At 42.3% G+C, this 12,496-nt stretch overlaps 1 protein-coding gene across 1 annotated transcript; it reads right to left on the bottom strand.

The window, feature by feature from the left end:
* Nucleotides 1–479: 479 nt before the first annotated feature.
* On the bottom strand, nt 480–12,240 carry LOC131440357 (negative elongation factor A). The gene is made up of 5 exons (XM_058611605.1): nt 12,015–12,240; nt 8,777–11,528; nt 1,745–1,917; nt 1,520–1,675; nt 480–1,428 (listed from the first exon to the last, which is right to left on the bottom strand). Exons 1-5 carry the CDS (start codon nt 12,222–12,224, stop codon nt 1,225–1,227), a joined length of 3,495 nt encoding a protein of 1,164 aa, XP_058467588.1. The 5' UTR covers nt 12,225–12,240; the 3' UTR covers nt 480–1,224.
* Nucleotides 12,241–12,496: the final 256 nt, after the last annotated feature.

The raw sequence follows: 12,496 nt of genomic DNA, 5'->3' as shown, positions 1-12,496 counted from the left end.
TTGGTTACACTTCGAGTGCCGGACCCTGTAGGAATGTGGGATTTTTCGTTTTACCCTATTATTCAATAATCGAGAATAACTTTCAAACTATTCGATTAAATTCATTCTGGGCTATTATTAAAACGTAAAGGTAGTGCTATCATTTGTTTAGTGGTTTATGTTGAACCGCAAGGTGGCATTAGCAGTTCAATATCAACTGCTAACGAATTGACGAGTCGAAGACGAAACGTAGAAAAAATCTGATGGATTTAATGAATAAAATTGATAGTTCTGCACAAATGAAGTTATTTGGAAACTAATCATCTGCTGTCCAATCACCCGAATTTAGGTTCTGATTTCCAAACTTGCCGACTGGAAAATTGAGAATAGAGAAAAATTGTTTGTTCGTTATTTTCATCTGATTCAAACAGTGTCATCATCAAATAGTAATTTTTCTCAATATAATTCAAAACACAATCTCATTACATTTTCATGCTCTGTATATGCAACTATTGGAATATACACATTTATGACAGTTCAGCCTATGCATGATAAAATAATGTTTGTTTATAATTATTAGTTTCTTTATAATAGTAATTACATTATTACTCAATATTTTACTAACATAAAACCTATTGTGTCGCGAATCTACAACTACGTACGCGTAATTTGCCGTTCTGTACTCTCTACAGATACAAAAAGCAGCATTTATCGTGTTCAGATATACTAAACCACAATTCTATCGTAAACGGCTAGCCTATTCTGAGACCGGTCAGGGCCAAAAAGCGTATTATCGTTAATCCTGAATTCGGAAACGGAACGAAACATAAACATTAGCTTCATTTGAATGCTAGAACGGTGTACTGTGTACTAGAAAACAACACGCCTGTCGAATTTTGCAGAAATGACATTTACTATTGCAACGCAATGACGTCTAACCGTTGCTATTATTGTTGTATCATAATATATTCGCTTCTGATTCAATTGTTTGTTTTTCGTCCATGTATTGTTTTTATACCATTCATATACTCTATAAGCACAGTACTAAATGTCCTTGACAGGATAGGTTTTATTTCATGAGATGAATGTATAATTTGCCCACATTTCACTTATATGTCATCTAAAATACTCGAGAATTCGCGACGTTTTTTTGTACGTCCCGTTTTTTACAATAAATTTCCATTCACACTTTTTCGCTCAATCTACTTTTTTCTTACTATCACGATTTTCACGCTATGCTAAACATTAAATAACTACTGAATTCTGCTGGGCAGTTGCTGGCCCACCTTGCGTTCCGCCAGTCGTGCTGGGACTCATTTCGTGCTGCTGAGATGGATCCAACTCGCGGTACTTTCGGAACGTTTTCCACTCGCCCGTGTTGTAGTCAAGCGTAATTAAAGATTCCACCAGCATCAACGCCTGCGTGTCGTCTGCCTGGAGGACTTTTTCCTGTGAATTGAAAGGATCGAAACATCAGATTAGTATTTGTTGAGGGCTTCAGGTGGCAATCACGTTGGTGAACGTGGTTTTCAAATATCACCTTGCTTTCGTTCAGTTTGATGGTGACAACATTCTCCGGATTAGGCCTTGGATTGTCCCGGTAGCCGGCCATGAAACCGAGTATAAGCGCTTTATCCAGACGGGTCACACGATTGGCCCGTTTGAACATATCGTGCGCTTCCATGACGTGCTTATTCTGCAAGTAAATCGAAAAACCTTTGCTTTAGCGTATCGGAAATGAGTAAGGAAATGTGCTTAAACTTACCGAAAGGGAAAGACCTTTCCGGGCACCTTGCTGCTGTGTTTGCTGTTGTCCCATTGTCACAGCGTTTTGCTGTTGGATTGTGACTGTAGTACCTTGCTGCTGTTGCTGTTGAGCTATCTGTGTCCGTTGGATCTGTATCTGCTGAGTTTGCTGCTGCTGACCAATGGTACGATCTGGAAGAATTTTTAAATGTATTTAATAAACATCATCATGCAGATCCCAATCATGAATAATTTAAATTATTTTAATTATTTATGCGTCGTATCAAAAGTAAATTTATCTCTTATATTTTAGGTATAAATATCACTGAAATGTTTCTTTGTGCTGGGTTCTCTTCGAGACCCTTTTCCAGAGAAAAGCAGCCACTTTACCATGCAGTGAGACTTGGAAAGTCTATTGGTTCACATATCGCGCTTTTTCTATAGATTGGTTGTTGCTGCCTTAGTTGTTCGACATTCGACTCAGTTCGACGAGATCGGAAAATGTCTGAGTGTGTGTGTGTACTTTTCGAAGATATTTTTTTTCTCAGAGATGGCTGAACCGATTTTAACAAACTTAGGCTCGTTTAAAAGCTTCTGTCGTTCTATTGATCAAGTTAAAAGATCAAATGGATGTAACTTCTGGTTCCGGAGGTATGATGGTATAAGTGACGTAACCGACAGAACACGTTGTTTTTTACCGCTCTAATATATATAAGGGGCCAATATTTTTGAATCACCTTTAATTTCGTAAAGGATAAGTTTAAAGCACCTCAAAAAAAATTCCCATGCAAAATTTGAGCTGAATTGAATATGGGTAAGGGGTGCTGCCCGGCGGTTAAGATTTGAAAATTTTCGAACTTGAAAATACCATCATAGTAGGGGAAGATGTTCGGTTGCCGGCAACTTTTGACAGAAAGCAGATCGCGTCAGTTCGACAAATGTCATGTGTGTTTGTAATAGCAGAACGTTCTGTTTGTGCCGAATATGAAAGCAAACAGACGTTTGTAGTTTTTGCTGCGCTCAAAACAAATTTTAATTGCGTGAAAATTAACGCAATTTTTTATGACTTTTTTATAGTATCCTAAATTTAAAAGCATCAATCGAAAAGGCGAGTGGTTTGAATATTTATGAGGTGAAATCGATCTTTTTCGTGATTTAATACCGGAGGCTATCAAAATTTTCTCAACCAAAGATTTGTTGTCATTTTCAAAATGATTCCGGTTACCGGCACTCCATTTTTTCGATAAATCGTCAAAAATTGTTAGTGATATGCAGGCTGTTGTCGAGATAAAGCAAGCCAAACATCTAACTGCTTTTACAGCAGATGCTCCGGCTAAGAAAAAACGTGGAAGACTGACCAAATCAACACCAAAGGCGCCACCATCCAAATCATCGACCAAGAGATCCAAGGTGAAGCCACCGTCAGACAATGAAGACTTTTGTCCAGAACCCCTCCGAAGAGAATTAATTCCATTTTTTCTTTGAATAATTGCAGTTTTTACTTATATTTTTCCATTTTTAGCGAAATTTCTTGAGATGCCGGTAACCGTACACCTTTTTTGAAATGGCCGAAATTTATCACTTTACTAAATTGATAAATTTTGTTCAATCGATTGAATCATCTTAGTTTCTTATTCAGTTGTTGGTTAGGAACTTTAGCTTTCCATTTATGTACACTAAGGTCTCTTTTTACACGGATTTTTTTTTCGCACGGTTTTTTTATACACGGCTTTTTTTACACGGATTCCAGAATTAACACGGTTTTTATTTACACGGTTTTCGCAATTAACACAGTTTCTGATGAGAGTTTAAAAAGCACTGTCATTTGTTTTTTGAGAAAAAAATTAAAAAAGAGAACAGGTTGTCTTTAAAAAAACGATTATGAGAGCGAATTTAAAGTTTGAAAGTTAACTAAAATCATTCATTCAACAATTTACGGGATCTTTTACTGTCGTTCCATGAAATGATTAATAAGTCTTTAGATATTGAATCCCTGTTGTACTTACACGACAACGTCTCTTCTGCTCAGTTGTGGTGTATGATGTCAGCATCGTCATTGATATAATCGAGAATTTCGTAGCGTTGAAGAACTAGTCGGATTTACTAATCTCGTCAACTCTTCGTCATATCAAACAGTACAGTATTTTATACCCATTTGAATTCTATAACTCTAGTAGTATTATGATTTACGCCGATGAAATGAGTTTCTTCAGCATGACACATAGTAATAACTTTTCTAATTTGATCCATATTCATCTCTATGAATTCTTCCCATTTGATTCTGTCGCTGCGTGCATAGATCTTCACCCAAAACCCATGTCTTCCCTCTCAGTTTAGTTGAGAATTACTGTTAAAATCGTTAGTGTTTACTACACATCGCACCTTCGGAATTGAATAGAACTTTTTTTTTTTTAATATTTCGATTAAAGAGGTTTTAACCTTAAGGTAATTCGCCTTTTCAGGCCAGAAAAATTTTCTGGCCCAAATGTGCGGGGTTGGGAATCGAACCCAAGTGGGCTGCGTGGAAGGTATCGACTTACCCATCACGCTATACCCGTCCCCACAGAATAGAACTTATTCTCAAGCTTTTTTTGTAGTGAAAGTGTTTATGGGTTCTAATTGTACGTATTATCGTTCTTTTGAAAACTGAATGCAATATACAGAAGGCACGAGCCATTTAGAATAATTTGCTTATCGTACAACGCGTTTCCTTAAGTGTTCTAGTTTTAATTTGTCATCCAATGTGTTTTATCAAGTATGACTGGACCCTTCTCGTAACCTCAGGCTGTTTTTTAGATTTCCGTTTTTATTGGGAAATAAGTTACATTTTCACAGTTATGTGCACCTTGCATAAATTTGGGGGTTAAAACATAATCTTTTTTTCCCTTCAAATGATCAAAAGTTATATTTCATCCAAAACAAAACAAACAAATAATCAAATCTGCGGTTCTTGGAATTAGAAAGTCAAATTTTCCACGCGGTTTTTTTTTGCACGGTTTCCGCAATTAACACGGTTTTCTTTTACACGGATTTTTTTAACACGGTACGTAACCCCCGTGTAAAAAGAGACCTTAGTGTATATATTTTTGCATAATGCGCACTTAGTCAGAAGTTATAAGCTTAACAGAAAAGGGTGCCGGTAACCGAACACTCTCCCTTGGATTTCCGAAATCCGAAAAAATTGTTGGATGTCAAAGGTCTTAGAATTGTATGAAATGTCGAAAATTTGTGTCATCACGAAAAAAAAACTTTGAAGAAATCGAGATTTTTTCTAAGTTTATAACCCAAGAGTAACTGAAGGTTTAAACCTTGCATTCGTTGGAAAACATCACTTTGATTGGATGGCACCAGCGACGAAACAGATGAATTACACAAGGTACGAGATATTTGCTGACAATTTTTAAAAACTTCAGCTTTGTTTTGTCTGCAAAGCAAAGTCTTGGAATTACATTCCTTTTGTGGAATTTGGCCTTTCTGTTTCTACAGTCTTCGCAGCCGATTATTAGCGTACAGAATCATTGCATGGCTAGTAATACGATACTACTGACACAAAGAATCCTTCCACATCGGGGCTTGAACATACAACTGGTTTGTGAGACCAGCGTCCAATGCATTGAATCGAAAACCCGGGTTTGTTTTGTCTGCGATAGCTGCGAATGCGCTTCCCAAATGAGCAGACCGAATCACGAATAATAATAAAAAAGGAGAATGTACGGACCCGTACCCAGGATTTAGTTTCGGGAAGGGCCCAAAGATAAAAAAAATTATTTTACGAGTGTTTTTAACAGACACCTTAAACTTTTCCACTGGAACTGTTATTGTTGTCGGACAGCACACGAATTAAATCGATAAGGCGAAGATGCATTAGATATTTTTCACTCAGTAAATGTACCACATACATTTGCTTGGTAGATACACCTATGCAATTGCTTTTATGCTTTCGGCGAAATTACATTCGGCGAAATGACCCTGATCCGTCTTACTTTACTATGAAATTCGTATTTACTATGGTGTTCTATCGTATCGCGAAGTGGCGCCTATCGAATATATCGTTTTATCAAGATACTCAGTTCCACGCTCTTTCTCACCCGACCGAAGCGCCATCTGAATTTCACTGTCGGCATCCTGTGATTTGTTCACTATGGCTAATGCCATTGTGCCAAAACTGTAAAATCGGAGGAAGATTTCGTTGGGTGTTCGGGTTTTTGCCATCATTTGGTACATATGAAATGCGCAAAACTCAATAAGCCGTTTCTGAAGGTTTTGGACGAAAATCCCAACCTGTTTTGGATATGCGATGAGTGTTGTAAACTGATAAAGCTGGCTCGTTTCCGCGACTCGGTTTCTTCGTTTGGAAGCGCATTTGCATCTATCGCAGAGAGAACAGAATTGATTTTTGCTGAGCTGAAGGCCGAAATTAAAAAGAACAGTCAGCAAATATCTCTTGTCTCGCGCAAAGTGCCTGTTTCGTCGCCGCTGCCGTCCAAGCCCGACGGATTTGGTCCCAATGCGAAGCGTCGTCGGGAAGATAGTTCTGAGCCAAACAAAACTTTGGAAGATTGCCGGAAACCATCGGATAACTGTAATATCGCAACAGTTCCAACGCCCTGCTCCCTCATATGGATTTACTTATCACGTTTTCACCCCAGCGGTTAGTCTCGCAGCTAACAAGAGATGTTGCGAAAATGTCACGGTCATCCCGCTGGTGAAAAAAGATGTCGACGTAAATACTTTGAACTTTGTCTCCTTCAAAGTTGGGATACTGCTCTTAATCCCGACACCTGACCACAAGGTGTTTTGTTTCGCGAGATCGAAGACAACAAAAAGCAGAACATCTGGTATCCTCCAATCGATATTTCTCCACCGATTCCCGACGAAAATGGATGCAGCACCGTTACGAATGTAGACGAAGTAACACCCAGCCCGGTCCGTTTGATGAGAACACCGCCCCGGCAAACGTTATGAGAGCACAATGGAACCACACCGGGACGCACTGAAGTTGATATTTTGGAAGCTCTCGAACCCCCCGCCACAGTCGTGCCACAGCAGCCAGCGTTCTCCAGTCGTCCTGGTCCTGTGTGTGGGTGTGGTGCATATTCCGTCCTTTCCAAGCGCTGATCTCTCACGCACTTATAGATGTCCTCCTCTCGCTCTAAATCGGATGCCGGGATGCACCGATGTTCGCACCATGGAAGCCCCTGATACGTTCCCCACAGTCGAGCTATTGCAGCCAGCGGTCACCAGTCGTCCCGGCCCTGTGAGTGGGAGCACGGAAGAGGTCTTCCAAACCATCCCAGACGGCAAGTACAATTCAGCTTCAAACGATTCAGGCGTTGATTCACTTCCCGTCGTTTGCAGTTATCCATCGCACGATCAATCTAGTCAACCGCTGCACTTGTACTACCAGAACGTTGGAGGCATGAACATGCACATCAACGACTATTTGCTGGCTTGCTCGGATGATTGCTTCGACATCATCGCTCTTTCGGAGACGTGGCTCAGTGATTGTACGCTATCTGTTCAAGGTTTTGGATCCAACTACGAAGTCTTCCGTACCGTTCGCAGCCCCTTAAATAACTCAAAAACTATTGGAGGCGGGGTGCTTATCGCAGTGCATCGTCGTTTGAAGACGCAATTGATCGAAATCTGGTAAATGCGTCGAGCAGGTTTTGGTGCTTTTGAAACTGGTCAATTTTTCCCTCTACCTTTGTCTGATATATCTCCCTCCGGACCGATGCCGCGATCTACCGCTAATCGATGCACACATACAGTCGTTGCAAGAAATTTCTTCCACTCATGTACTACCCGTAGATGAAATCTTGGTTGTGGGAGACTTCAACTTTTCCAGCATATAATGGCAGACAAGTTCCGGTGGCTTCTCCTTTCCTGATCCGGCGCTCTCCACTTTCCACATTGGCATTGCAACCATGCTCGACGGCTACAACCTCAACCTTCTTCGACAGTCGAATCCTGTCGTAAATGAAAATAACCGGATGTTGGATCTTTGCTTTTCAAGTAGAGAAGATGTTGCACCGAAGATTAGTGCTTCACCGTTCCCTCTGGTGAATTCTGTTCGTCATCATCCTCCATTACATATCGTGCTCGATTCGAATCGCTTACAGAACGGCTGCACTCCAACGGACATCATCTGCTATAATTTTAGTAGAACCGACTACACCAATATGACCGACTTCTTGACGCAAATCGACTGGGATGAAGTTCTCGACAACTATGATGTCAATGCTGCTGTGCAGACGTTCTCTAATATTATGAGCTACTCAATCGACTACTATGTACTGAAACGATCAAGACGGCAGACCCGGCATCCACCATATGAGACATATGAAAACGATCAAAAGAGCCGCTCTAAAGAGATATTCTAAACATGGAGGATTTTCCCTGCGTAATCACTACGTGCAGATAAATCAGTTGTACAAGAAAACCGTTAAGCGCTGCCATGCCAACTACTTGAACGACGTACAACGAAAGCGAAATTTTTATCACCGAACGACCGGTAATCAGTTCATCAAAAGCGAAGTCTTGGTATTACATTGATGGAATTTGACCTTCTGTTTCAACAGACTTCGCAACCGATTCAGAGTGTACAGAACAAGTGCATAGTTGGTGCTACAATTCTACTGATACTACGAATCTTTTCAGGTCGGGGCTCGAACATACGACAACTGGTTTGTAAGACCAGTGTCCTATGCATTGAACCGCCAACCCGGGACCTAATCAATTCACCTACCGAACTGACTACTGAACGTTCTGCTGTTGTAAATTCGGTAAAAAATTGCCGAATTCTACGAAATTTTTCCAAGTGTGAATGTGGTTACTTTGGCAAAAAGTAAGCTGTGGCCTATAGCTTTCCAATGGTGTGCCTAGAAGGGTAAAAACAAAACCCGTCCCGTACTACCGTACACTACCATACTATGACAACTGATTGATACAAAATATCGATCATTCGAAATTTTGGTTGGCTTGTTCCACATCAATAGCTTGAACAACCCCATGGGGCAAAGAACGGTTAGTCTGAGGAAATGTAACTCACCTTGCTGTGGCTGCTGCACCAGCTGAATAGTGGTCCCACCTGCTCGCGGTGCTCCGGCTGCCTGGAACTGTATCGTATGTTGTTGCTGCTGCTGCTGCTGTTGTTGTTGTTGTTGGGTCTGAAGGTGATGTTGCTGCTGCTGATGTTGCTGTATCTGCTGCTGCGGAATTTGGGTGATGATGGTCCGGGTTTGTGGTTGCTGCTGCTGCTGTTGTTGAGCAATAGCCACCTGTGGTTGACCCTGGTTGGCTTGAATGGTTTGCACTAACTGCGGTTGTTGACCGGGTCGCTGTATAAGCGTCAAACCCTGCGGCAGAACCGTCGTTTGAACGTTGTTGCTACCGACCGGCCGTATTATGGTCATTGTTTGGGGTGAGGTTTTGATTTGTTGCTGTTGAAGGTGATGCTGCTGCTGAGCTTGCCCGGAAATATTAGTGATAAGGGCCGGGATGGTGCTTGCCTGCTGCTGCTGTTGCTGAGATGGTTGAAGCACGACCGGTGTCAAGGCTGGGATGTTTTGATGCAAGGAACTGGTGGGGACTAAGGCTGGGATTTGACTTAGCTGCGATTTTGTGTCAGGCTCGGATTTCACTAGACCGGGAGGACCACCGCTGGTAAGAATAGTGGCACCACCCAAACCGGACACGTTTTGCAAAGGGATTTGCTGGTAAACAGTGTTCCCGGAAGGATCCACCGTACGTAGGATGACTCCTTTCTGGTTCAACACGTTGGGGATGTTGGATGAGTTGGTTAGGTAAATAGTTTTGCCTTTCACGTTCGGAGACATTACGACCTGGGCATACTTTGGTTGCTGGGTGCTTCCCGTCATAATCGAAGTGGTTTGAACAGTTTGTTGTTGTTGCTGCTGCTGTTGGAATTGCTGTTGCTGCAGAATTTGAGCCACTGATGTGGCGATCATGTTGTTGTTTTGCGGGTTCTGCGCAGTTATGGTGATGGTTCGTTTTTGAGGGGTTGTAGGTTGCTGCTGGATTTGAATTTGTTGTTGCTGCTGCTGTTGCTGTTGTTGCTGTTGTATCGATTGTATGTTGAGAATGGTTGGCTGATTCGCCGATCCTGGATGCTGAGTTGATATTAGTGGAGGGATGTTTTGTAGCATTTGATTATTGTTGAGAGAAACCGTTGGAGCGGTCTTAATTTGAACGATTCGAGTAGGCGTTGTTGGTTGCTGACTTTGTTGTTGCTGTTGTTGAGCCTGCAGGAGCTGCTGTTGATGCTGAGCACGCGAAATTGTGGTTGTCAATGTCGGAGTGGAAGTTGCATTCGCATTTGTGATAATTCTTTGGATGTTGATTTGTTTTCCGGGTGGGGAAGTGTTCAGCACGTATGACTGCAAACCTGGTTTTTGTTGAATGATGGTAGCTCCTGGACTTGCAGCGGTTACGTTCGGCTGTACCTGTTTAGTGGTGAACAAAATATTTCCACCTTGATTGATAATCGTTGTCGACTTCGGAATCGATGCCTGTATCGTTCCTGGTTGAATTGTTTTGGACGAGATGATTTCAATTTTAGGTGGACCACCAATGGCACTTTTAGTCGCAATCAGCGATCCTCCGGTCGCGCTTTGTTGGATCATTTGTACTGAACTCGGCACGGTCGGAAGCTGCTGTTGTGGTTGCTGCTTAATCTGTGTACTCGAGGGAAGTGTGACTGTTCGAACCAACGACGGTGGATTGGAGATTGATATCGGTGCATTCGTCTCGGATTTGATGGTAATTTTCTGTGCTTGGGGTGTTGTGTAAGCTAAAGGTGGCACAGGAGGCACTGATGTTTGCAACATCGCAGTTGACGACACTATGGGAATGGACTGTACCGCACCGCTCAGCATTGGTTCTTGCTTGATTTCCTCCATGATCTCATGCTTGATATCCAGAGGTGGATGCTGAATTTGCATGGTAGAAACAGCAGTGGAAATCACATTTTCTTTTATTGTTGTCGCCGGCATCGGTGTCGCAGGTTGACTGTAAACCGTAGTAGCCGTTAGCCCAGCCGCATAGTCCGGAGTAGTGGTAGTAACCGTTGGTGTCGTAGGAGACACGATAACCGGTTTAACATCCTGTGTAGTCTGTACCGTCACCTGTTCGGCCGCTTTCTTCTGTTGTTCTTCTCGTTCCTGTTCTCGTTTCCGTTTCTTGGCAGCAGCGTAGCCCAAAGGTTGTTCACCAATTTCCAATAGTTTCACACCTCCTTCCTTCTTGCCGGCAATAGTTCGACTCAAATTCGGTCGGTTTTGTCCTTGTGATGACGGTGGCGATCGGAATCCACCTGTTGGTACCCGCGAAGGTATTCCTTTCAGCGGTGTCGTGTCCGTCATTTTTCGTGGAATCCCCCGTGATCGTAAAGGCACTGTTGGAGCAGAAATCTTCTTCAAGCAACTCTGCGCGTCGGATGATTTCTGCAACAGTTCCGCTCGCAGATTTGCGCTTTTTGGTTTCCGTTTCAGTGTAAAATGCTTAACCGGAGTCGATTGTTGGCCCACAACTGATACCAGTGCGGATTTGTTGAGATACTGACACTCGAGGGGCAGCAAACCCAGATCGGCATTTTTTACAACTAGTCGCCGCAACTCGTTCACCATATCGGTGAATATGGGTCGTGTTTCTTCGTAGTCGGTTATTTCTGTATTTAAAGAACCCGTCGTTGGCAATGTTTTGATCGTTTCCGCTACCATTGAAACCCATAATTCTGAATCGAGACCAGCAACTTCAATCACTTCCTCGAGTTCGGTTTTCCACTGGAAAAATAAAATAGAATTAATTCTACATTTTCCTCAACCATTTTTTTTTTGTTTCAAATGTAAACAAAACAGTAAACATCTGGTAAACCGACGGCGGTTCGTTTGTGGGTAGATTTTATCCTATCTGATATTAACGTTCAATTGCCTAGTAAGAGCATTATTTTTATTCTTACCATCAATAACTTTACCAGTAGTAAAAATCGATACTTCTAAATCATGGAATCTACGAAATAAACAAAATTTCGCGCAAAAACATTCGACCAAAATGCCACAACAAACTACGAAAATCCTATACTGCTGTCATTCAAACACTTTTCTCACTACTCCGCCACCCATTGACCACACGACTTTCGCACACCAACACAGCCCGGAACCCGCTCACTACACCATCGTCGTACGCAATCATTACTCCGATGTGTGGAGGTAGGTAGCCCCATATTACACACTGGCTGCTGAACTGTTCGGGCTCATATTTTTGCTTACCTCTTCGACTATCCTCCGCGGAATATGGAAGAAACTAAGCAGCAGTTTCAGCTTCACCTGCGTCTGTAGATCCGGAAAACACTCCTTGATGTTCCGCAGGACTTCCTTGTTCAGCTGTGATATGATAGAACCGCTAATCCATGAATCGTTTGATGTACCAAGCTTATTATGTAGCCACAGAGAAATGTCGCTATCCCGCACGTTCGCCATCTTGAATAAAAACTGTGACGACGACGGCGAAGAAAAGAGTACTGCGATGCGTGTGCAAGTAAATTGTGCAGAGGCAGCTGAGCGCTGAGCGACCAGCACGGGAGTGCCAAGTACTGTATTGCATGGGCGTAATATTTTCAGTGGGATCTCAAAACGCTGCCCAGTGAATTTTGTCGAATCACATCGGTACGTTGGTCAACCGATTGAGTACGATATCGGTACGATCATATTGAGGTTTCTATGCCCGGTGAAAAATGAACGGTGGCCCTACT

This window comes from Malaya genurostris, chromosome 1, assembly GCF_030247185.1.
Source record: "Malaya genurostris strain Urasoe2022 chromosome 1, Malgen_1.1, whole genome shotgun sequence".
In the NCBI taxonomy this organism is placed as follows: Eukaryota; Metazoa; Arthropoda; class Insecta; order Diptera; family Culicidae; genus Malaya; species Malaya genurostris.
Note: the sequence above shows the minus strand (reverse complement) of the source record. Positions and strands in the feature narration are given on the sequence as shown.